This window comes from Neophocaena asiaeorientalis, unplaced genomic scaffold (genome assembly GCF_003031525.2).
Source record: "Neophocaena asiaeorientalis asiaeorientalis breed wild unplaced genomic scaffold, Neophocaena_asiaeorientalis_V1.1 scaffold438, whole genome shotgun sequence".
NCBI lineage: Eukaryota > Metazoa > Chordata > Mammalia > Artiodactyla > Phocoenidae > Neophocaena > Neophocaena asiaeorientalis.
Window position 1 is genome coordinate 7,030,952 of NW_020173491.1, and position 23,988 is coordinate 7,054,939.

General features: G+C 55.4%; 1 protein-coding gene across 12 annotated transcripts in view; it reads left to right on the forward strand.

Moving 5' to 3' along the window:
- CPNE2 (copine 2) overlaps positions 1 to 23,988 on the forward strand; it is a 51,279-nt gene that overhangs the window by 21,534 nt on the left and 5,757 nt on the right. For all 12 annotated transcript variants that reach the window (XR_003003541.1, XM_024747363.1, XM_024747364.1 and 9 more), the window contains exons 3-14: positions 1,048 to 1,227; positions 3,023 to 3,097; positions 4,980 to 5,051; positions 6,144 to 6,227; positions 6,517 to 6,606; positions 7,583 to 7,681; positions 8,201 to 8,287; positions 10,038 to 10,097; positions 11,376 to 11,509; positions 13,629 to 13,683; positions 18,498 to 18,549; positions 19,982 to 20,115. Coding sequence is in view for 11 of the 12 variants with exons in the window: in XM_024747363.1 (XP_024603131.1) it covers positions 1,048 to 1,227; positions 3,023 to 3,097; positions 4,980 to 5,051; positions 6,144 to 6,227; positions 6,517 to 6,606; positions 7,583 to 7,681; positions 8,201 to 8,287; positions 10,038 to 10,097; positions 11,376 to 11,509; positions 13,629 to 13,683; positions 18,498 to 18,549; positions 19,982 to 20,115 (1,122 nt within the window). In the remaining variant the exon portion in view is untranslated. The remainder of the gene's footprint in view (positions 1 to 1,047; positions 1,228 to 3,022; positions 3,098 to 4,979; positions 5,052 to 6,143; positions 6,228 to 6,516; positions 6,607 to 7,582; positions 7,682 to 8,200; positions 8,288 to 10,037; positions 10,098 to 11,375; positions 11,510 to 13,628; positions 13,684 to 18,497; positions 18,550 to 19,981; positions 20,116 to 23,988) is intronic.

The following is a 23,988-nucleotide window of genomic DNA, read 5'->3' on the forward strand; positions in this document are numbered from 1 at the left end:
GGGCCAAGACCTCTTCCGTCCCTGCTGCTCTCTGGCCCTTGGAAATGGGATGGGTGGGAGGAAAAATCAACACAGCCCAGGCCCTAAAATAGACTGTCACCCAGACTCCGCGGTTTGGGGCCTCAGTGCAGAGAGGCCGGGAGGCGGGGTTCCTGTCCCAGCCCCACCAGAGACCCACAGTGCAAGGCCCTGCCCTTCCCCAGGCCTCGGTCTCCACTCTAGGTAGGGGACGCTCGGTTCCTGGTTTTGACGTTCCAGGGTTTGAGGAGGGTACAGACACCTGCCTCCGGGGAGATGGGGAACCCCTGACCTCACCTCCCCGCTAAGTACCCCTCCTTCTCTCTGTTTCTTCTCTCAGCTTCCATGTAAAATGTGGTTTGAAAAAAGGGTTCTCCCCAAATATAAAGGATGAAAGCCACAGGTGTCAAATCCTTTCACTTTACAGAAGGGGAAACTGAGGTCCAGATGGGAAAAGGGGACTCCCTCTGTCACTTAACCTAGGCAGGGACAGGGTCCGACCTCTTACCTTGGAACCTGGGTATGGAGTCAGGACCAGTGTGTTAAAAGTATGAGTGGTGGGCTTCCCTGGTGGCGCAGTCGTTGAGAGTCCGCCTGCTGATGCAGGGGACACGGGTTCGTGCCCCAGTCCGAGAAGATCCCACATGGCTGCAGAGCGGCTGGGCCCGTGAGCCATGGCCGCTGAGCCTGTGCGTCCGGAGCCTGTGCTCTGCAATGGGAGAGGCCACACAGTGATAGGCCCACGTACTGCAAAAAAAAAAAAGTGTGAATGGTAGAGTCAGGACTGGGTTCAAATCTTGGCCCTGCCCTCTAGCTGTTCGACCTTGGGTGAGTCACTTAACCTCTCTGTGCTTCAGTGTCCTTATCTGTGAGCTGGGAGTAATGATTGTTTCAGCCATCTGGGTAACTGGCCATGAGTGCCTGGCACAGAATTGGGTGTTTAGCAAGTAAGCACCATGATTCCCTGTAGCCCAAGAAGGGCTGAAACAGCTACTTGACTCTGACACCTGTTTCCCTGCCCTCTGCCAGTATGACAGGACAGAAACTGCAGTCAACAACCTCAACCCCGCTTTCTCCAAGAAGTTCGTCCTTGACTACCATTTTGAGGAGGTGCAGAAGCTCAAGTTTGCCCTGTTTGACCAGGACAAGTCCAGCACGCAGCTGGAGGAGCATGATTTCCTGGGCCAGTTCTCCTGCAGCCTGGGCACGGTGAGCCGGGCTCCTCCAGGAGGGCGGGGTCAGTGCAGTGCTGCCATAAGTCACCTGGCTCCCAAGGATGGGGCAGCCCCCTGGAGAGTCTGCTGCTGCCTGCTTTCCCTGGTCCTGTTTTCCCGCCTGGCTCCCGAGGTGGTATCACAAATGCGGACAGCCTTGGGGTCCAGCAGGCACAGAAAGGGGGAAGTAGGCAGGTGGGGTTGGGGCCAGGCTGAAGAGTTCCCCTCGGAAGACACTGAGCACAGTGCCACACAGGAGTGGGGCGCCCTGTGGCCAGAGCTGCTCAGTGGTAGAAGTAAGCAAGTGTGGTCTTGACTTCCTGGGATGGGAGCATCTGACCAGCAACCAAGACACCCACGATAGTCCCACTTGATGGCTGGCTCACTGTGTGACGTTGGGCATCTTCCTTTCCCTCTGTGGGCCACATTTCCCCCTCCAGCTCACTCCTTGGTGAGCTTATGGGGGTTGCAGGGCTAAGAGCTCCTGATACAAGTTCCGATCATTGTTAATGGCTATGTGCCCTAGGGCGAGCCCCACACCCTTCTGAGCCTCACTCTCCCCATATTTTACTTGCGGATAGTGATGAGCTCTCTGCCCAGTCTATAGGGATGGTGGGTGAATAAAACGGTTCTAGTGGAGACTGAAATGCCCTGGGCCTTCCCGGAGATGATGTTCAATGAAAAAAGCAAGGGCCCAGCAGTTACGTAAGAAGTGGGGTGTGTCTCTCAGGGTCCCCGCCATGTGTCTACACCCTCAAAGGGTAACCGAGGAGAGAGCTCTAGGACCAGTGGGCAGGGGCAGGAACCGACAAGGGGTGAGGAAACCTTTACAGGGCTGACACCTGCCAGAAGCCCAGCCACCCCTAGCCTGGAGGGAGGGGCGGGGCAGGAAGCGGTGTTGCCAGGTCCTGGGGAGAGCTGTGGCCACCATGGGGAGGCCTCTGGACTGGAGCCGAGGCCGATGATGAGCAACAAACCTTCCGCCAAGGCTCAGCCCAGCCCTTCTCCCCTCCTGCTCTCCTAGCTCCTGCTGGCACCCCCGTTGGCTGAACCCCAACAAGCTGTAAGACAGGGGAGCCAGGTGATGCAGTCCGCAGTGGCATAGAGAAGGTGGAGAAGGGCAGAGTGGACCTAGGGAGAAGAAGTAGCACAGGGAGACTAGGAACATGCTCACATTGGCACAAAGAAACACTGCCCTTTTCCCCAAGAAACAGAACTGTGGTGGCACAAGGAGGGTGTGGGAGTGGGGTGTACAGAGACCGGTGGGAGCGAGACTCACAATGTGTTCCACTTGTCCTTTCTATATTGTATTGATCCTTGAACTCTGTGTGAATGTATTCACTATTCAAAGCAATGAAAATACATAGGAGGAGTCAGGGTTTGATCCTCTCCATCAGGGATCACACCCTGAGGGAGGGTGGGGGTCTCTGGATGACTCTGGGGGAGGCAGTTACGTGGCTAACCTCCCTTCAGCAGTCTCCAGAAAGTGAGCCTTACAAGAGCCTTTTCCTGGGGACATCCAGGTCAGCAGAATCCGACTGCTGGGATTCTGTCCCAGCTGTGGGACCTCGGGCAAGTGTCTTAACCTCTCTGGGCCTCAGTTTCCTCAGCTGCCCGGTGGGGTTAGCAGTGGTTGCTGTCTGCCTCCCATGGCGGGGATCACGCAGGGGGAGGTTTAGCCAGCGCCTGGCATGGAGCATAGTGCTGTGAGCAGTGCCTGTTGAGGATTTTTTCCTCCCTGGGTCTCTTCCCCAGCCCTCAGAGTGAGTGCCTCTCCTCTCTCCCTCCAGATCGTCTCCAGCAAGAAGATCACTCAGCCTCTGCTGCTGATGAATGACAAGCCTGCGGGGAAGGGCTTGATTACGGTACCAGCCCTGCTCCCCGCTCTCTGCTCTCTGCTCTCTGCAGGCCCCCCCCACACTGCCCACTGCCTTCCCCCATCAATGGGCCACTTCACTGGCAGATAATCACCAGCTTTGTTTGGAGTAAAAAGGCCCAACTTACAACTTAGCAACAGGTCTCTTAGCAACAGGCTCCTGGCTCCACATATGATATGTTGGGGCTGCCAAACCAGGGAGTGGGGGGCACTGCCAGGGGTGCCCACGGTGGCTCCCCAGGCAGGGGCGCTACTCCTCCTCCCTGGAGGCCTCCAGAGCCCTCCCTGCATCCACTCCCGGCACTGGCCTCTTGGGCGACTTTCAGGCGTTTCAGGGCCTTGCCCATCGGAACTCTGCTTGTGGCTGCAATGCGCAGTGATCCCTGTGAAGCGCAGTGATTCTTGCGATGCGCAGGCCCTTTGAGCGGCTGAGCTCTTCGGTCATTAGAATTCCGGAAGGCGGGGAAACCTGGTTTTACAGATGAGGGAACTGAATCCCAGAGAGGAAGTGCCCTTGGGCGGTTCAGCTAGTGAGGTTCGCTCCTAGATTGTCCCTCTTCAGAGCCTGTGTGACGCCAGGGCTTCTGGAGGGAGGAGGGCTGTACCTGTGTGTGTTCACAGGCCTTACTCCCCTGCCCTGGAGCCTTGCTGGCTCCCCACTGCCTGTGGAGCCATGCATTCCAGGCTGGGAGGGACCCAGCAGTCTCAGCTGTTTTTTACCCCGTTCATGTCCATGGCCTGTGTTCAAGGCAAACTGAATTCTTAGCATACCCTGCACTTACCCCAGGCCCTCATCCACTGTTCCTGCCACCTGGAATGTCCCCTCCCAGCCTCCCCCATCTCTTGGGGTTTAAAACCTCCCCATCTAAATGCCTTCACAAGCCAGCTGCCCTCCACATGGAAGCCAGCCCAGAAGGACCCCACCCAGTGGGTATGCCAACCTCCAGCGTTTCCAGCAGTTCGCCTCCAGACCTGGGTTCTGTCCTCTTATGAAATGGGGGCAGTAATAGGGCCTACCCTATGGGGTTGTTGAGCAGGTCTCAGCTGGAGGGGGGGAAGGGGAGAAGGGGCCTCTAGCCTGGCCTCTGTCTGTGGTTCTCAGGGTCAAATAGCTCGTTAGGTGAGGCCATCCCAGAGGTGTGGGAGCAGAGGAAGTCCTAGCCGAGGGAGAGCCCTACCCACTTGGGTTGCTGTTGGCCAGAGGGCCTTCCCTGCCACTCTGGGGAGGTGAGAGGGAGAGGCCCAGAGAGGGTAGATGGCAGCCTCGAGGTCACCCAGGTGGTGCATCACTGGCTGGCCTGGGGCAGAGGGCCATGGCTGATGGGGAGGGCATGGAGGATAGATGAGTGGTGTGAGCTGACGAGACAGCAGAGAGAGCTCGGGTGGTCCCTTGCCTGCCCCGAGCCTCAGTTTCCCTGGCTGCACAGTGCAGTTGTTAGAATTTCCGACACCTTGGTGTTTTGAGGTGGTTGTCTGTGCTCCCTGGATCTGCAGTGGGGACATGAGAGGGTCTGTCAGGCTGCTCGCTGGCCCAGAGCCTCTCTCTAGGGCTCAAGACCACCCTCCATATTTGGTCCCTGCTTCATCTCCCCCTGCACCATCTCATGGCCCATCTCTTGAGCCACATTGGGGTCACTTTCTGATTCCTCATATCCAGAAGGGTTATTATCCCCATCTTCCAGAGATGGAAACTGAGGTTTGAGGAAGACGAGAGACTCGTCCCAGGTCACCTGGCACTACTCTTCCCCACCACTCCCCTCCTAGCCCTGGAGAATTGACTCCTGGGGCAACCTGTGTCCAGCCTGCCTGAACGGAGGCCAGAGGGAGTCTCAGGACAGACCCCAACCCCCGACGTTCCTCTGGCCTTACAGATTGCTGCCCAGGAGCTTTCAGACAATCGGGTCATCACGCTGAGCCTGGTGGGCAGGAAGCTGGACAAGAAGGTGAGGCAGGCAAGGGAGGGGGCTCTCCATCAAGGAGCAGGAACCCTCCCCCATCCCTGGGGTTGTGTGGCCTGGGGGTTCTGGCCACCACCTTCATTGCCCCTCCAGGGACAAGTCCATAGCACACGGCCCTACTGCCACCCCAAATTAGGACTGCTTCACCACTGAGGTAGTGAGTTTCCTATCACTTAGAGATATTCAAGACATGGCTGGAAACCCACTCGTTGGGGCTCCCCATCCCACGTAGTGTAAATGCTAGGGTCCTTACAGTAACCTACAGGACCCCACCTGATGTGTCCTCAGCTCCCCCCGACTCCCTGACCTCACCCCTTCTGCATTCCCTACTTTCATTCTGTTTTAGCCAAATCAGCCTCTTCCTTGTCCTAGGATTAAACCAGGCACCGTCCTGCCTCAGGACCTTTGCACTTGCTGTCTTTTCTGCCTGGGATGTTCTTTACCCTGAATATTCTCATGACAGGCCCCTCTCTCACCTCCACGTCACCTCCTAGTGAGGCCTTCCCTGAAATTGCAGTGGTCCCTGATATCCCGCCCCCTCCTCCTTTATTTGTCTCCTTAACGCTAATTCTGCCTCATATGTATTACTTACTCATTTATTTTATGTCTCCCCCTCTTGAATATAGCCTCTTGAGAGTCCATGTTTGCTTAAATAAATGGAGGTTTAAAGGACTCTTCTGCTTTTCAGAATCCCACTAAAATGAATTAAAATCCCATCCTGCTGGGTGCCTCCCTCTGCCCTGGGAACAGTCTCCCTCTTGACGTCCTGCCCCACTGAAGATGCTGGAATTGTAACTTCTACAGGCTCCGGGTCTTAGGGTCTCTGAGCCCAAGCTCTGGTAACCCCAGGATGGGGCAGTTTCTCCTGGGGCTGCTGCTTGGTCCCAGGGGGCTGCAACTGCCCTGGGCATCTGCTGAGCCCTGCAGAGGCTGAGGGGAGAGGGGCCAGGCTGGCTCTGCCCACAGCCCTCACTCCTGACGCCAGGTGTGGGAGGCAGTGGGGCCACACCCCCACCCCATCTGAATCCGGTGGAATTATGCCTTCCTCACCCACCCACATCCTCCCGCTTCCTCCAGGACCTCTTTGGGAAGTCAGACCCATTTCTCGAGTTTTATAAACCAGGAGGTGATGGCAAGTGGATGCTGGTCCACAGGACTGAGGTGGGTGTGTGGGGCTCCAGGGGTCTCTGAGCCAGTGGGTCTGTAGTCCAGCCACACCCAACAGCTCAGGACGGGGCTAGGCAGTCACAGCCCTGTGGTACACAGGAAAACCCAAACTGGCCCCTAAAGGACTTGTTCCCTCCCCATCACAGGGATGCTCACTTCCATCCCCAGAGGCATGGCTGTGGGTCTCTCCACCTTGCCACTCCCTGTCCCATTGGGCTGGCCCAACCCCAGAGCTGTACTGGCCCTGGGCCTGAGTTCACCCTTGCCCCTCACTGTCCTGCAGGTGATCAAGTACACTCTGGACCCCGTGTGGAAGCCATTCACTGTGCCATTGGTGTCCCTGTGTGATGGGGACGTGGAGAAGCCCATTCAGGTGAGGGGGGCTATGGGAACCCTGCTGCCCACCCTACCAGCTCTGGCCTCCTGGTTACCTGAGGCTTCCTGGGGGTGCCTTGGCAAAGCTCTGGAAAAAGAACCCTTGTGGGGGGAGGGGCAGGAGACCTGAGCCCTTGTCCCAGGTCTCCCTGACCCTCTGAGTGATCTGGGCAGGGCCCTCATCTCTGTGATTCCCTTGTCTAAAATGGGAACAGAGTGACTGCTCTTTTTTTCCGGAGGGTTGTGTGCTGCTAGCTAGGATAATGAATGCAGAATCACCTTGGAAACAGCCAAGTGTTGTTGCTGTGATGAAGGTGATGATTACTAGTCTCTGAAAGCCCTAAGTCCTCAGGGGCCATGTCTGAGAGCAGACGAGGTGGGGCGAGGCCCTGAGACCATGTAGGGATCCCCAGGCAGGGCACCAGGAAACTTGGGTTCTAGTTCTGGGTCTACTACTGCCACTGTGAGACTTTGGGCAAGTGCTTCCCACTCAAGGCCTCAGTTTACCCGTCAGTACAATGGGTACAACAATCCCTGCCTTCCTTCTAGGAGTGTCATGGCAGCTAAGTTAGAGAGCATATCAAGCTGGGACTTTTTGTGCCCATCTCAGGAAAAAAAATAGCAGTCTAGGGAGGACTCCAGACCATGGCCCATGAGGCCAGATGGGCCACAACCCAAGATAGATTAGCAGCCCAGTGTCAGGTGTGTGAGGTGTGCAGCTTCCTGCTCCAGAGGGAATGGCCTCCATTACTAGAGCGGGCACCCTTTCTCCTTTTCCCGGCAATCATGGAAGGCTTCCTGCAGGAGGTGGTTCAGGAGCTACCGGCATCATCCCAAGCCAGCTAGTCAGATCTGGAGGGGAGAGGGAGGTACCACCCCCCAAAAAAGGCATGGGATTTGCTCAGGGAGCTGAGAGGAGCTGGCGAGTGCCTCCTGTGGGGCAGCTCTGGGGTGACTCGCTGGACCCACTCCAGGTTATGTGCTATGACTATGACAACGACGGGGGCCATGACTTCATCGGTGAGTTCCAGACCTCGGTGTCACAGATGTGTGAGGCTCGTGACGGCATCCCGGTAAGATGTGCACATGTGCGTGACCCCAGGACCTCGGCAGGGGATGGGGAAGGGGCACAGGTTTTTGAATCAGGCAGACTGGGGCCCAGATCCCACCTCTCTGCCTTATGACCTTGAGCAAGACATTTAATCTCTCTGAGCCTCAGTTTCCCCATCTGTCAAGTGGAGGCAGAAGAGTAGAGTGGGAATTAAATGAGATTAAACAGGTAAAGTACCTAGTGCATAGTGAGTACTTGGGGGAGCTATTTAACTCTGAGAAGCCAGGCTCTGGGCAACAGTTCTGGGTGCATGAGTGGACATGACATGGATGAGTTGTCTGGGGATGGAGGGCAGATGCACATCTTCTGACCTTGGGCAGATATAGCTTGGCATGAGCCTAAGGTGGCAGGAAACATTTCTGGGGCGGGGGGCTTCCTGGAGGAGGCATGCTGCCCCTGTGGAGTAGATTCTGGGGCCCAGGAGAGGGTCAGTCCCCACAGAAGCCCCAAGCTGAGCTCCTCTTTCTTCTATGTTGCCCAGCGGGAGTTTGAGTGTATCAACCCCAAGAAGCAGAAGAAGAAGAAGAACTATAAAAACTCCGGCATCATTATCCTGCGTTCCTGCAAGGTGAGCCAGCATGGGTGGGCATGGGGCACAGTCCCGGTTTGGGGTCACACAGAGGTATATCGCTGCACAAGAGACAGAGTGTTGGGTTTGGAGCCAGCAAGGCCTGGGTTCAAATCCTGGTTCTGCCATGTCCTGGCTCTGTGACCTGAGCTTAACCTCTCTGGGCCTCAGTCTCCTCATCTATAGAATGGGAAGGTTAACAAGGTAAAGCATGTAAAATGTAAGTCTCATATCACATTCCTTTGTGGAAGTCAAGGAGGGCATGCGATGACCTTCCAGGGTTTCCTTGTTGGAGCGTAATTATAGGGAGTTACTGCTTCCCAGGCTTGCCCATTGCATGTTCAGCATCAGAGGGGCAGAGGATATCCGGCCAGGGTGACCTGTGCTCTGGCAGTGACACTAGTGAGGGCTGAGGTTACTGGCCCGTGGTGTAACTGGGGCCACTGAAGTCCACAAAGACAATGAAGTTTGGGGCTTCCTTGGTGGCACAGTGGTTGAGAGTCCGCCTGCCGACGCAGGGGACACGGGTTCGTGCCCCGGTCCAGGAAGATCCCACATGCCGCAGAGCGGCTGGGCCCGTGGGCCATGGCCACTGAGCCTGCGCGTCCAGAGCCTGTGCTCTGCAATGGGAGAGGCCACAACAGTGAGAGGCCCGCGTACCGCAAAAAAAAAAAAAAGACAATGAAGTTTGCACTGGCAGTGGCCAGGCTGAGGTCAGGGGCCAGGCCCCCCTGGATATCTGGTGGCCATGTATCTGCTGGAATCAGGTAGAACATTAAGGAAGGCAGCCCAGGCCAGAGCAGCAAGAACCCTGGATGCTGGGCCTGAAGGTTCCAAGTCCTGGCACTCTCTCTACCAGCTGGCCGACCCCAGGCCTCAGTTTCCTTGTCTGGAGACTACGATTTACGTGAGCATTCAGTGAGGTCACAACGTAGCAGTGCCCTGTAGAAGTTAAGCTGGCAGGTTGCAGCATCATGATTTCGGGTCCTTGTTTCTGAAACTTGGGTCATTCACATCCCTCTTCATGATTTTTTCCACCTGCCTTATTATGTTTTGTATTCAGCCCCTCGTCCCCCCATTTTGGTGTCTTTTTTTACTTAAATACATTTATTTTGAAAGGAAACTTTCTAATGCCACCAAAATTGGAAGGCCAGTATCCTTTGCCAAAAGGAGGCAAAGATCATCCAAACAAACCATGTTTTAGCAGCTTTATTAATTATTAATTTACAGCAGAAGGCCTTGAGCCAGAGGCCTGGCATCTCTCTGTTCAAAGTTGAGGTTGGTAAGGGCTACACTGGGCCCTGGGACACTGCCTGGACTCATCATGCGTGTGTGTGTGTGTGTGTGTGTGAGAGAGAGACACTGCCTGGACTCATCATGCGTGTCTGTGTGTGTGAGACACTGCCTGGACTCATTGTGTGTGTGTGTGTGTGTGTGTGTGTGTGTGTGTGAGAGAGAGACACTGCCTGGACTCATCATGCGTGTGTGTGTGTGAGACACTGCCTGGACTCATCATGCGTGTGTGTGTGTGTGTCCCACCTATTGGTAACCATTGCTCTGAGTGCTTTGTCATAGAGGGATTTGGGTTTTGTTGTAATCAGATCAGGTCCATCTGCCTTTTTCTGCCTCCTTGACCCCTGTTAGGGCACAGAGCAACAACTCCCCAAAGGTCATCTGTGGAGCGTGGCCAAGTGAAGGCAAGCCCTCAGGTACAGGGCAGGGGCCCACTCACCCCTCTGATTCCTTCCAGATAAACCGGGACTACTCCTTCCTGGACTACATCCTGGGAGGCTGCCAGCTCATGTTCACTGTAAGGCTCTCCCCCATCCCACCGCACCCCAGTGAGGATCCTCCCTAAGTGCCTGGGCCATGATTGCAGCAGGAGGGACTTGGGATAAACTTCAGGAAGGATCCTCCCCAGGGCAAGGGGCGTGTCTGGCCCAGAGGAGAGGGTATAGGTGGATGGGCCTGAGTCAGGGCTTAGCTGCAGGTCAGGGCCTGGCTGCCCAGCCCTCAGAATGTCACTGGTTACACTTCCTCAGAAGGAAAAAAAGCCAAATTCCTCCCCACTTCCCTTCCTGCCTCATCTGCTATGCCCTCATCCTTGCTCACTCAGCTCCGTCCACACTGATCCTCCCCCAACACGCTAAGCTCTGCTCTGTCTTGGGGCTTTGCATTTGCTGTTCCCACTGCCTGGAATGCTCTTCCCCAGAACCTTCTCTTGGCTGCTGCCCTGCCATCCTGCAGGCTGTGACACAGAGGTCACCTCCCCCCGATGCCTCCTGTTCCTCGTCACTTCTCCTGTTTTATTATCTTCAGGGCACTCGCCACTCTGAATTTTCTTAAGTATTTTTCACTTGTCCCACTAGCGACTAGTGACTGTGAGTGTCCTGAGTGCGGGGCCACTGTTTTTTTTTTTTTTTCCCTCCACCCTCGGTGTATCACTCAGTGCCCGGCACATAGCACCTGCTCAGTATATGCTCATTGGAAGAATGAACTGTCACTCTGCCGGTGGCCTGGAGTGTATGCCCCATAGACTTCTCCCGTTCCTCACCCGAAGGGAGGCCTCAAGCCCAGAGGAGAACTCCTGCCAGGGTCCCATACTCTGCCCACCTCCCACCTAGCCTCCCTGCTCTCTATCACTGCTTCTGATCCCATGGGGGCTGGAAGTCATCTGCAGGACTATAAGGAGGTGCAGGGGATTGGCCTTGTTGACCTGTAACCCCACTGGTCACCACAGCCCCCCTCCCCTGCAGAGAGTGAAAAAAGGCCTCAAAATGGGAGTAGATGAGTGTGTGGGTTGGGACAGTGAGGGGGGAAAAGGAATTTGGGGCTGTTAGTTGGCTTTGTATCGTATCTGGGCAATAGACTTTATGCTTGGGCAACAGGGAGCCACAGACGACATTAGAGCCAGAGGAGTAATACAGTCAGAAAGTTTCCAGGTTTTGGACCATCTTTTGGAAGGGTGGGTCAGGGCCGGGAGATGAAGTGGGCTTTCTGTGTCCCATCAGCCTGTCTGTTCCCTGGAGGTGAGATAGGGAGCTGGAGTCTCTGGCCACACTGGGTGGCCTTTTCCCCCACTCTGCAGGTTGGGATAGACTTCACAGCCTCCAATGGAAATCCCCTCGACCCTTCCTCTTTGCACTATATCAACCCCATGGGCACCAATGAATATTTGTCAGCCATCTGGGCTGTTGGGCAGATCATTCAGGACTATGACAGGTAAGCTTGGGGAGGGACTCTGACTAGTCAGCTTGGGCTCCATCCATCCTGGGAAGTTCAGCTTTTCAAAGCTAGAAGGGACCCAGAGATCATCAAACCTAGGAATGAGTAGCATAGGACATGCGTGCAGTTACCTGTGCATACCTGTGGCAGACATTGCTAATCAACTGCTGATCTCTGACTTACTGAGCCCAGATCCATACTGAGATCCTTCTCCACACGGTACACCGAGTAAGAAAATGAGTCAGGACAGAAAATGAAATTTGTTTGCTATTGCTGCAACCGCCACTGTTAGAGCTGGGGGAAAACAGGCCTAGGATGTAGATAGAGAATTTATCCAAAGTCACCCAGATCAGGGAACTGGAACCCAGACATTTTGATTCCTGTACCTGCCACCTAATGGTCTAACAGTCTCACTCCTGTTGGGAACTTCAGAGGAGCAGCCTGCATGTGTAGGTCCTCTTCCCATGACCACACTTCCTGGAGATCTTTGGGTGGGGTGGGGTCAGTGGAGAGTCAGGGAAAGCAGTGTAGAGGGTGTGGCCACCAACAGGCTGGGCCAGATGCAAAGTCAAGAGGGCCTTGGAGGATCCAGAAATCACGTGAGGGTTGTGATGTCATTGTCACAGATGGTGCTTGTTCGGACTTCCAGGTCAGAGTGTGGAATGACCAGGAGGACACATGGGGAGCAGGGGAGAAAGGAGCAGGTCCCACAAATTTGGTAGGAACAAGAGCAGGCTCAGGAATCCTGTGTGCACTTCAGCCTCCTTGAGAGAGGCAGCCTAAGGTGCAGCTTCTGACTCCCAGGGGGCTCAGGGCCTAAGGGGTGGCTGTGACCCCAGGCCACATTGAGAGGTACGGCATGCAGAGCAGGGGAGGTGGAAGTCCCCACCTGCATGGTCGGGTGGAGGAGCCTGTTGTTGCTGCTTCAGAGACCCTTGTATCCAGCTACCCACCCAGCCCCTTTGCTGAGCCTTCTCATGGGCATTCAGGCGTTACTGGACACTTGCTCCACCCCTACCCCTCTTCCCCTCTTCCCCATCTCAGGGAGAGGCACTACCACTCACTGAAAACCCTTCACTTCCTTTCTTTCCCTCATCTCCCCCATCATTCCTTCAGGAAATCCTTTCAAAATATGCTTGAATCCAGCCTCTTCTCCCACCCCTACTGCTACCAGCCTGTTTGAGCCACCATCACCTCCTGCCCAGAGCGATTCAGTAACCTTCTCACTGCTCTTCCTGCTTCTGCCCTAGTCCCTGACAGTTTGTCCTCCACACAGCAGCCAGAGGATTCTTCAATAAATACATGTTGAATGAATGAACAAATGGGATACAGTCCCTGCCCTCAGGGAGATCCCATTCGAGGAGGAAGATAGGGAAGAAATCAGTGGGGTTTCAAGAGACCGGTTTACGTGTGAGACAGGAGCTATGGGAGCACCAAAGAGAGAGGCATCCTGGGGTCTCAGGGAAACCCACAGAGAATGGGCCATTTGAATTGGGCCTTAGAGGATGAGTAGGAGTTTGCTACAGGGAACAGATTGGGAGAGGTAGTTCAAGATGGGGTGTAATAGGATTGAAGTTGGAGCGTGAAGATGCCCTGTGTGTTTGGGGAACAGTCAGTGGCCAGGGCTGGGGGAGTGGGGAATGAGGGAGGGCAGGTAGAAAATGAGACTAGGCTCTTGGGCTAGATGATGAAGGGTCTTGAACGCCAAGCCAGTGTTCTCATTTTAGAATTTTTCCCAGCCATAAAAGGGACGTGAAGAAACAGCCAGTACATTTCACTTGCATCATGACTGTGGTTTAGTGATTGCCAAGGTCCCCGTTTGAGAAGGATCTAGAAGCTGTACTCAGGCCCATGGTTAGGAGTGCTGTGGTTGATTAGCAATGTCTGCCATAGGTGTCAAGCCTTTTATTCACCAGATACCCAGAAGTGGGTTTGGGCTCAATAGATCATTCAAACAGAGATTTTTCTAGAGGTGGTGAGCTTTTTCTTTTTGTCTGTGGAGGTATGCAAGGCAAAGTGGGCCCAGCCCTGGGTAGGGGGTTGGGAGGGTGAGCGTGGGTAGATGAGGCCCCTGTCTGGTTGTCTCACAGTATTTTTTTCTCCTTTCTCTGATTAGTGATAAGATGTTTCCAGCTCTTGGCTTTGGGGCGCAGTTACCCCCAGATTGGAAGGTAAGTGAAGCCAGACTGTTTTCCTTTTGGCTGAGATGGGATTTGCATGTATGGCCTCTCTGGAATCTGCTTTGGAAAGGTTGGGCTATGGCCCAGTTGCCCTGCCTTCTCTGCGTTTACCCCAAACCCACACGCATTTCTCAGCCTGAACCTCGTGCAGGCAGTGGGGCTAGAACAAGGAATAAGTTATGATATCTGTCCCCTGGTACCCCAGTCAGGTGGGGAAGATGCTAGATTTAGCAAATAAAAATACAGGATACCCAGCTAAGTTTGAATTTCATATAAACAAGTTGTTTAAGTATGTCCTAAATATTGCCTGGGACATACTTAAACTAAAAAATTATCCATTATTTATCTGAAATTCAAATTTAACTGGGCATCCTGTATTCTGTCTGGCAGCCCTAAAGACAGGCAGTGTCATCAGTGCTGAATGGGGCAGCAGTCCCTAGAGGAGGGCCCCAACCTGGCCTGGGGGTATCAGGAAGGCTTCCTGGAGGAGGTCAGGTCTAAGCCAAGAGGGGAAAGGAGAGTAGGAGTTTGCAGAGTGACTTGAGGTGGTGACGTGGCAGGTAGAGTTCAGGGCAGAGAGAATAGCCTGTGCAAAGTCTGGGAAGCAGAGGGAGCAGGGTGGTTGGAAGAACTGAAAGAAGGTGGGCGTGATGAACTCTCCATGAAAGATGGGCGGGATGGGGAGAGATGTGGCTGGAGAGGTGGGGAGCCAGCCATGCAGCAAGCAATGGGTGGGTCTACATGGGGTGTTATTGGCATTCTTGAAAGCTCACTCTGGCTGCTGAGTGGGGACTGGCTGGGGTGATGGTGGGCGAGATGGAGGGATGGAGAAAAGGGGCAATGTCCATTACAGGTGAAAAAACAGAGGCTCAATGACTTGTCCAAGGTTACGTTCAAAACAGGGAGCCTGAATTCCATCTGGGCAGGTGGACTCCCATGTCTGTTCTCAGAATGTGCTACCCTTCTGATGAGAAGCCTGGGGCTGTGGGCATAGAGGACTCCTAAATCTACATGTATGTCTCAGCCAGCGGCCCCTCTTGTCTGCCCTGCTGTACCACATGCTGTTTCCAGAGTGAGCATTCCCCTCACATCCTCTCCGGAGAGGGCAGTTTTCATCTAGAATTTCAGGGAGTGGCTCTGTGGCCTGCTGGCCATTGTATGGTAGGGGGCAGGACCGTGTGGGACCACAGCTGGGCCTCTGGGCAGACACAGTGATGCCACTGGGGGCAGGGCGGGCTGGTGCAGCCAGGCCCAGCGCTCTCGTTGCTAGGACACCAGCCAGCTTCCAAAGAACTCTGGCTGAATGAGATGTTTTCTTGCGCAAAAGCCTCCTTGGAAATGTCACAGGGCAATTCTGGGGAGGCTGGGGCTTGGCCAGGCTGGAGTGCCCGGTGGTGCCAGGAGGGATGCTGGAACGAGGCTTGGAAAGGGCAGATGCTCTATCCCACCTCCCCGTGCTGCTGGAGCTGGCCAGACCTGGCCCCTCACCTTCCCTCTCATTCTAACCTTGCTGTGCCACATGAACCTTCTTCTGTTCGTTCCTACCTCAGGGTCTTTGCACGTGGTCTTCCCCTGGCCTTTTGCCCCCTTTCACTGACTTCCCATTGCTGCTGCTTAGCCGAGAGATCATTTCCTCTAGAAGGACTACCTTGAGCGTGCGCACCTGGGGCCCCTCCTCCCTGCCCCGGAACTTTGCGGTCACTTTGTATGTGTTGATTTGCTCATTGTCTCAGGGAGGGCACTTGGTCTCCTTCTTGCTGTGTCTGGCTCCAGGCATGCAGTACGTGATTGTTGACAGTAAATTTGGGGCCCAGGGGCCTGAGCAGACAGAGGTGTTGGTTCTCTGAGTGTGGGAAGTTGAAAGGAGCTAGAAGGAGCGTGCCACTCAGCTGCCTGCCCTCAGGACCTCAGTCCCTCCCTGGGCCTGGTCCAGGTGAGCCCCAAGAGGACCCCTGACCTGGGTAGTGGCTGAGGGACTCAGGAAACATTGGCCTTTCAAAATGAGCCAGTTAGTCAGATGAAGAGAGGGATCAGGCTGAAGGACAGGCCTGCACAAGGTCTGGGGTGGACAGGAGCACAGTTTATGACTCTCCCCACTTTATAGATGGGAAAACTGAGGCTCAGAGAGGATGGTCACTCTGAGATCCCTTCGACTCCCTCCATGCCACCATCTACTGCCCTGCCAGGACCAGAAGGAACAGCCTCTTAAGTAACTCAAGACCATGGGCTGGCCCTGGCCAGGTGGGGTGAACGGGACCATTGATCGTCAGAAGGCAGCAGGGAGTCCCAGGGCAAAGACCTGTGGCTGGCCAGTCCCCAGGGGCCCCTAATCAGCTTGGGGTGGCCTCCAGGAAGCTTGTCGTGTTTGCTGGCATTTCTCGGGCAAACTAGGGCAGCAAGTGTGGGAGAGGGCTGGGCTGCTACAGACAATGTGAACTCCTGTCCCCCAGATCTGGTCCCAGCTCTGCTGTGGCTCACTCGTGTGACCTGGGCATTCCTTGGCCCCCTCTGAACCTCAGTTTTTCCACCTGTGAAGTGGAGCTGCTGGGTGGAGTAGATGACTTGGGAGGCCTCCTGGGTAGATGGGTAACCTCCCACAGCCCCACCCACTTGACCACCAGGCCCCACTCTCCCCTTAATAGAGGAAAAAAAATGGAGAAGGAAGAATTTGGGTGGCTGAGAAAACAGAATATTAATCCATCCCTATCAGGAGGGGGCTTTTCCCCCTTGGTCTGTAAAATCTCCTAAAATCTGATTTTGCAGGAAGTTGTTGGCCCAAGGGAGGCCTGTTTCCCTGGCAACCATTTTCCTCTCTCAGCCCCCTCTGTACAAGTCCCCCTCTTAGTCACTATAGAGGCTCATGAAGTTTCCATGGCAACAAGGACCTCCAGCCCCCACACCTGGAGCCTGGGCTGGGGACAGGGTGAAGAGGGCCCCTGGGCAGGAACAGGGCCCAAGAGGGGCATCAGGGGAATGGCTCCACGTCAAGCACTTAGGGCTGAGGGAGCAAAGAACAGAAAAGCCCATTCCCCTGAACAGGTAGGGGTCTTCTCCACAGGGCAGTGATGGGGTGAATTCCTCTGCTGAGTCCTTCCCGTCTTGGCCCAGGAGTGCTCCCCAAGGTCAGCGGCCCAACCCCTTTACCAGGCTTGAGGGACCTGGGCCTCAGGTCTGTTCTTCTGTGTGGCCTCAGCACCTGACTTCCCCTCTCTGGGCCTCAGTCAGTTTACTTGTAAAATACGGATGTCGGGCTTGGTAGGGCCTCCCAGCACCCCTCTGCAGTGTCTCGGAGCTAAAGCATCTGCCTGGGATTTGCGCCTGGACTGGAGAGCTCCTCCAGTCTCCGAGGGTGGGGGGTCCCTTCCCCCTGGACATCTCTTGACCCTCCCATTTAAACTCCTCAGGAGAGGAACACCTTCTCAGGTTAGTGGGTTTATGGATTGTGAGCTCAGGAGGCAGCCTGATTTAATTGTAGTCCCAACTCTCCCCTTCAGTAAATGGGGGAACATTCTGGTCCATTCTGTCTTGGTTTTACATCAGAAAAAGGGAGTAATACCAGGCCTTCGTCCGTTGGACTGTTGCAAGGAAGGAGTGAGGGGATGCTAGCAAAGCCCTGAACGTAGACTGTGGCACACGGTTCACAGGGAAGGGGCCAAGTGGGGGTTTTGATGGAGGCAGCAGGGGAGGGAGGGAGGGTGGTCCTACCATCTGAGCTCTGGCCTCTCCTGAGGCCCTGAGTTCTGCAGCCACTGAAGTCTGACCCACAGTCCTGAATGGGGTCTAGTTATCAGTCCCTCTGTAGGCCAGCGGCATCCGGGAGTATGCAGGGTCAGCCTCTGATGATGCCCCTGGGCTAGGGGCTGGGTCTGCAGGAACTGGGACAGGGCTCTCTATTCCCTGCCCTTCTGGCCCCATTATGCTTCCTGATCCCCCAGTCCAGCTCTAAGTGGGTTGTCAGCTAAGCCCCAGTTTGGCTCGCTGGCATAACGTGGGCTCCCTTCCAAGCACTCGTGCTTATTAGTAGGATGGGGGAAAGCACTCAAGGCCCGAAGAAGTGGAACTCTAGTTATAGCCCCACCACAGTGAAAGCAGGTGACGAGGGAGCACTCCAACTGCTCCTTGAACCTGCCACCCTCAGATGCATCTCCACCCTACTCAAGGACTCTTTCTTTTCCCCCGGCTGCTTTGGGTCTTCGTTGCTGCCTGTGGGCTTTCTCTAGTTGCGGTGAGCGGGGACTACTCTTTGTTGCAGTGCGCATGCTTCTCATTGCAGTGGCTTCTCTTGTTGAGCTCTAGGCGCGCGGGCTTCAGTAGTTGTGGCACGTGGGCTCAGTAGTTGTGGCACGTGGGCTCAGTAGTTGTGGCTTTCGGGCTCTAGAGCGCAGGCTCAGTAGTTGTGGCTCAGGGGCTTAGCTGCTCTGCAGAATGTGGGATCTTCCCGGACCAGGGCTTGAACCCGAGTCCCCTGCATTGGCAGGCGGATTCTCAACCACCGCACCACAAGGGAAGTCCCTAGGGACTCTTATAGTGGGGTGAGGCGGCATAGACAGCCCTGACCCCCCGGAAGAGATTGGGGTGGTGTGGAAGGTTCTGTTTCTTCTGTTACTAAGTGAGGGTGGTTAGGCCTGTGGGTCAGACCCAGCAGTGGAGGTGAAAGTAGATGCAGGGGTATCAGTAGCCTTGACCAGGGGTCAGGGTGGCAAAGAGCCAGGTTCCCTCAGAGGGAGCCTTGCCTGGCAGCAGGTGGGCCTGGGCCCAGGTTTGGGCCAGGAAGCTTTCAGCTCATCATTTTCTCTGCATTTCAGGTCTCCCATGAGTTTGCCATCAACTTTAACCCCACCAACCCCTTCTGCTCAGGTGAGTGTCAAGCCCACCTGCATCTGCCCTGGGTTTAACGCCAGGCCTGGCCATCTCCCTGGGCAGATGCGGGGGAGGAGTACTGGTTTCTGTTCTTTTCTCTCCCCTCCCCTTGCACTTGCTCAGTGTGGCAGATGGGGAGAAGCTGGAATTTGGAGTCAGGTGGCCCTGGATTCAAGGCCAGCTGCTGTCCTTTTCTGGCTGCGTGACCTCGGAGAGATCACTGCACCCCACTGGGCCTCTGCCTCCTCACCTGCCTCAAGGAGGTGTGATACCAGGGTAGCTCACCTCACTGGGTGGTCAGGTGAGAATTAAGGGAAGCGCTGACAGAAAGCCCTGTGTAGACTAGGAGGAGGTGAGAGCAGCAAATTACACACCTGCCTCTCACCTCCCTTCTGCCCTCACTGGGAGGGCCCATTCTTGTCCTGTTTCCCCACCTTCCACAGGGAGCCTTGGCACCTAAGGATTGAGCATGGCCTGGGCGGGGGTGCTGGGCAAGAGGGAGGGGCAGGCAGCATAAGTGGTGTTTGTGCTCTCCCTGCCCCAGGCCTGAGAGGACTTCTGAGCCTCCCAGAGTCAGTTAAGAAACAGTGAAAGAGAAGGGGCTCCCAGGTGGGTATGGAAGAGGGTGGTTCCTGACACCATGAGAGCTTTCAGCCTAGGACTTGCCTTGGGTGTAGCATCTACCTTCCCTGGGAATCCCTGAGGCTGGGTCAGGTTTGTACTTGGAAAGGAAATGCATCAAGTCACCACGATGGGGATGATGCTGTAACTCAGAAGCCATGGGCCTCCGTTGGCTGAAAGCGTGGCCCTGTCCTCCTGCTGGGGCCTGTCTGGTTTGGAGTAGGTCTGCCGAGATATTTTATCCAAGTTCAGATTGGTCAACCTCATCTCTGGCCAGAGGCCTTCTGGACAGGACAGCAGAGCAGGGGGTATTCTTAGCCTTGTAACGGTGGCTATTTACAGAGCACCTACTGTCTGCAGAGCTGAGCAAGCATCTCAGTTCCCCCAGCAACCCTGAGAAGCCATAGCGTGTCCAGAATGGACCTCCAGGTGGCTCCCTGTGACCCCAAAGTGTCACTGCAGGTTCTGCCCGCCCCTTCTCTGGGAGGAGCCTGCTGGACACCCTCCTGCCAGCTTCCCGAGGGTGTAGATTACTAGTCTCCTTGACAGACAAGGAAACAGGCTTAAATAACTTCCCCCAGATCCCACAGTTAAGAAGTGGTAAAGGCAGGAATTGGAACTAAGGTCAGACTCCACGTTCAGGGCTCTTTACTTTTACACCACTCTGGCCCTGCCCTCTGGAGCTTCCAGTACCACAGGGCCCAGACTGGCCACGGCAGGGGGCATTTGGGGTGGGCAGCAATTGGGATGAGAGTGGGTGCAGGGTCAGGGAGGACCTGGCTGATCCAGAGTCTTCTCCCCGAGGCAGGCGTGGATGGCATCGCCCAGGCATATTCGGCTTGCCTGCCCCACATCCGCTTCTATGGTCCCACCAATTTCTCTCCTATCGTCAACCACGTGGCCCGGTTTGCGGCCCAAGCCACGCAGCAGCAGACAGCCATGGTGAGTAGGTGATGACTGGCGTGGACGTGCAGGATAGGGCTGGCACAAGCTGGGCCTTCCCTGCCAGATGGAGGTCTGTCCTTCCTACCCTACCCACCCGTGGGGCTGGCTGGCGAGCTGGATGTTCTGCCTCCCCTTGTTCTAAAATCCTAGGTGAGCCCCGGCCTCTCCACCTTAGTTTACCAGCAGGGATGGGAAGGGGGTTGGAAGCAGCTCAACTTGACTGGTTCTGGATTCCTGGAGCACAGACTCCAGGACAGACAGCAATTCCATTTGTTCGGTGCTTAGTAGGAAATAGGGGCTGTGATTAATGGGAAGTGCCTCCAGGCAGAGGGAAACCCGGAGACTGTAGTCCCTGCAGCCCTTAGGCTGACCCTCTGGGCCACCTAGTTCCCATTAGAGCAGCTGCCACCTCACGCTGAAGGGTTTGGAACCGTCTGGCCCGGGTCCGGCGCTCAGTGACGAGGCTCAAGCCCAAGGCTGCCAGGGCTGCTGTGTGGCATCTGGAATATATGGCAAACGGCCATCCTGGGCAGCTGCATCCCAGGTCCTCTCCCTGCACCCAGTTCCAGGGCCAGTGCCAGTGCTGGAGTCACCAAGGGTCATCTTGCCCACCTCGCCTGCCATCCACCAGCCCCTGCCCCAGGGCTACTGCCGTGAGGAGCTGAGCCAAGTCTGGGAACCCAGCACCCGGCCCTAGGGTGGTGGAGCCCGGGCTGGGACATGGGTCCAACTCCCACCTGACCAGGCCCCCGAGCCACTGCCACAGCCTCTGCCCCTGTGCGGGCTTCCTCCTCCCCTGGAAGGAAAGGGTTGCTGCACAAGTGCTGAAGTCCTTTCCTGACTATCCTTTTCACTCTGCCTCCAAAATACTATCCTCAACTCACTCGCTTCCCCATTACTACGGCCACTGTCATCTCTCATTGGACACCACAGCCGTCTCCTCACCCCTCTTGCCCCTCCTATCCATGCTCCTGCTAGAGGGTCCTTTAACTGTGCACATCAGATCCTACCCCCTCCTGGCCTCTCCTTCCTGCAACCCCACACCCCTTCCTTTACTTGTGACCATTCCACCACTGACCTTGTTCCTATTCCTCAAAGACACCAAACTTGTCTCCCAGCAGATCCTTTGTTCTGCCGTCTCTTCTGCTTGGAGGTTCTTCTCCTCTCTCTCTCCCTGGCTTGCTCTGTCCCATCCCTCAGTGCCCCTCAAACGCCACCTCCCTGCAGCCTTCCTTGCCCACCCACCTGAAACCGATCTCCTGCCTTCTCTGTTTATTCCCGTCTGGACTCTGATGACGGTGGCAACATCTCCTTCACATACTCTACGTTTCTGTCTACGGGGTGTCTCCCTGGTTGGCCTCTCAGCCCCACAGTGTAGTCCGTCATCTACTGGGTGGCCTATGCTGTGGCAGACGCTCGTGTTCTGGGAACGGATGGATTTAAGTTGGCCCCTTTTGTGTGCTGTGCACTGTGCGAGGAGCTGGGAGGAGGTAACTCAGCCAGGGCCTCTCTCAGAAGGAAAGGAACCTGGTCCCATTGGGACTGCCCAGAGGAGGGAGGCACCTGCTCAGTCACTGAGGTAGAGGTTGCCTTCCTGAAGATGGAGACAAAGATAAAAGAAGGGGAGGTTATGAGAAAGAGAGGAGGACACCAGGGCCAGCCTGGGGAGGGCAGGACAGCAGTATGTGTGGTCTGTCTGGGAGGCAGCAGAGGGTCTGTGGGAAAGGGGGTCCTGGGGTCAGCCTGCCAGGGTTTGAATCCAGCCCCTGCCCATCCCTCACTGGGTGACCTGGGTAAACTTACCCTCTCTGAGACTTGTTTGTACCATAGGAATACTAATAGGACCTACCTTAAGGAGGTGGTGTTAGGATTAAATGTGATAACACAACAGCTGGCACCCAAAGAGACCTGAGGATGAGGAAGGACAGGTGGCAGAGCATTCTGGGAAGAGCCCCCCAGGCAGAGGGGATGGCAGATGCCAGGGATGGAGGTCAGTGCACGATGTCAGATTGAAGATGGTCCTGGTCGTTTCTGCTTCAGGGAGCGTGACTTGGTCTAGTCCTGATCTTGGTGATGGCAGCTGAGGGCCTGAGACAAGTCCCTTCCTGCCCTGATCCTATTTCCTTTATGAACTGGGACAAGTGGGGAGGACCTGGGAGTGGCGTTTTTAAATTCCTGGGGTGCTGGTTTAGAGCTGGATGGAGGGAGCAGAGGGAGGGGCAGCCCCTCGGCTTGCACACCTTTTGGATGCCTAAGCCAGCCAGGCCATTGTCCCGCCCAGACTTTTATCTGCCTGAACCAGCTTTCAGAGGGATGGAAGAAAGGCCTGCGTTCTTGTTTAGCCTGCATTCTTGTTTAAGGGAAAAAAATGGGGCGGAGCAGGAATGAAGGCCAGTGTTCCTCTGAGGCTCTTTCACCTGCCAGGCAGGGGCAGGACTGGGCAGGAGATGAGGTCCTGGGGAGAAGGGGCCTGTGTCTGCTGGATCCTAGGGGAGTGGCTTGGGCCCTGGGGACCACCAGGAAGGTGTCTTTGCATTCTGGGGAACAGCTGCTGAGGGCCCTCCAGAGGGAAGAACTGGGCCCTTTCTGTGAACAAGTCCTAATTAATCCTCACAGTACCCCAGCCGCTTTCGTCGTGACCAGGTCCTCCCAACCTGAGGAGGCAGCCCTTCCCTGGCTCCCTCACACTGGGGAAGTGCTGTTACCCACCCCAGCTGTGTGACTTTGGGCCAGCATCTCTGGGCTGCAGGAGGCGAGCCAGGGGTCTCTACTGGCCTCTCCTACTCTGATGTCCAAGAAGATACAGATAATTCTCTACCTCCTGCCTTTACTCCATCCATCTCACCGTGTACTGAAGGTGGGGATGCCTCAAGGTTTGGAGGCCCATCGACCTGGTTCAGACCCCAGCTCCCGCACTTCCTGACTGTGTGACCCAGAGCAGGTTGCTTATTAAGCTCTCTGAACTTCAGTTTTCTCACCTGTACAATGAGGATGATGGAACAGTACCTGCCTAATAGAAGCACTGCAAGGATTCAACCAGCTCGGCATCCAAATTGCTCAGCACAGCGCCTGGCACACAGTAGCACCTAATAAACGTGAGCGGATGAATCTTCTTAGGACACCTCTTGGGCCGGCATTTGGTGCTGCTGAGCCCATGTAGGCCTAAGGCAAAAGGAAATAATTTGTGCATTACCTGATGCTTTCATACAGCTGCTTGTGTGGCTTCATCCTCCCCGTCCCCCACACACGAACATGCATGCACACCCACACACAGGAAATCAAGAGCAGATGGTGGAAGCATCTCTCTAGGCAGGCCTGTGTTCTCCCATTCATTCACGCAGCTCATCTCTACCGCGTATGTTTCTCTGTGGCAGTGGGGAGACCATGATGTGCAAGCCATAGCCTCTGCCCTTCCAGGGCCTGTGGTCTTGTGGGGAGCCAGGCCAGGAACAGCAGCTGTGATGCCAGCCAATTAAAACTGTGATGACGGAATTATAGGATTATGAAGGTGGCATCTAACCCAGACAGAGGGCTCAGGGCAGGCTTCCTGGAAAAGTGATGTCCAAGCTGAGACTTGGAGGATGCTTAAGAGTTAGTCTCATAAAGGGTGTGTATGTGTGTGCGTGTGCATGTGTGGAGTGTCCCGGGCAGAGGGAATGGCATAGGCAAAGGCTTGGAGGCATGGTGTGTGTCGTAACTAAGGGAAGGAGTGTGATGTAAGAGGGGTGGGTGGGGGTGGATGAGGTTGAGAAGGTAGGCCAGCTCCCACAAATGCCTTTGAAGCCAGTAAGGAATCTGGATTTTCTCTTAAGGGCAGTGGGGAGTCACTGAAAGGTATTAAGAGGTTTGGGTGGTACCAGGGGACTCCTA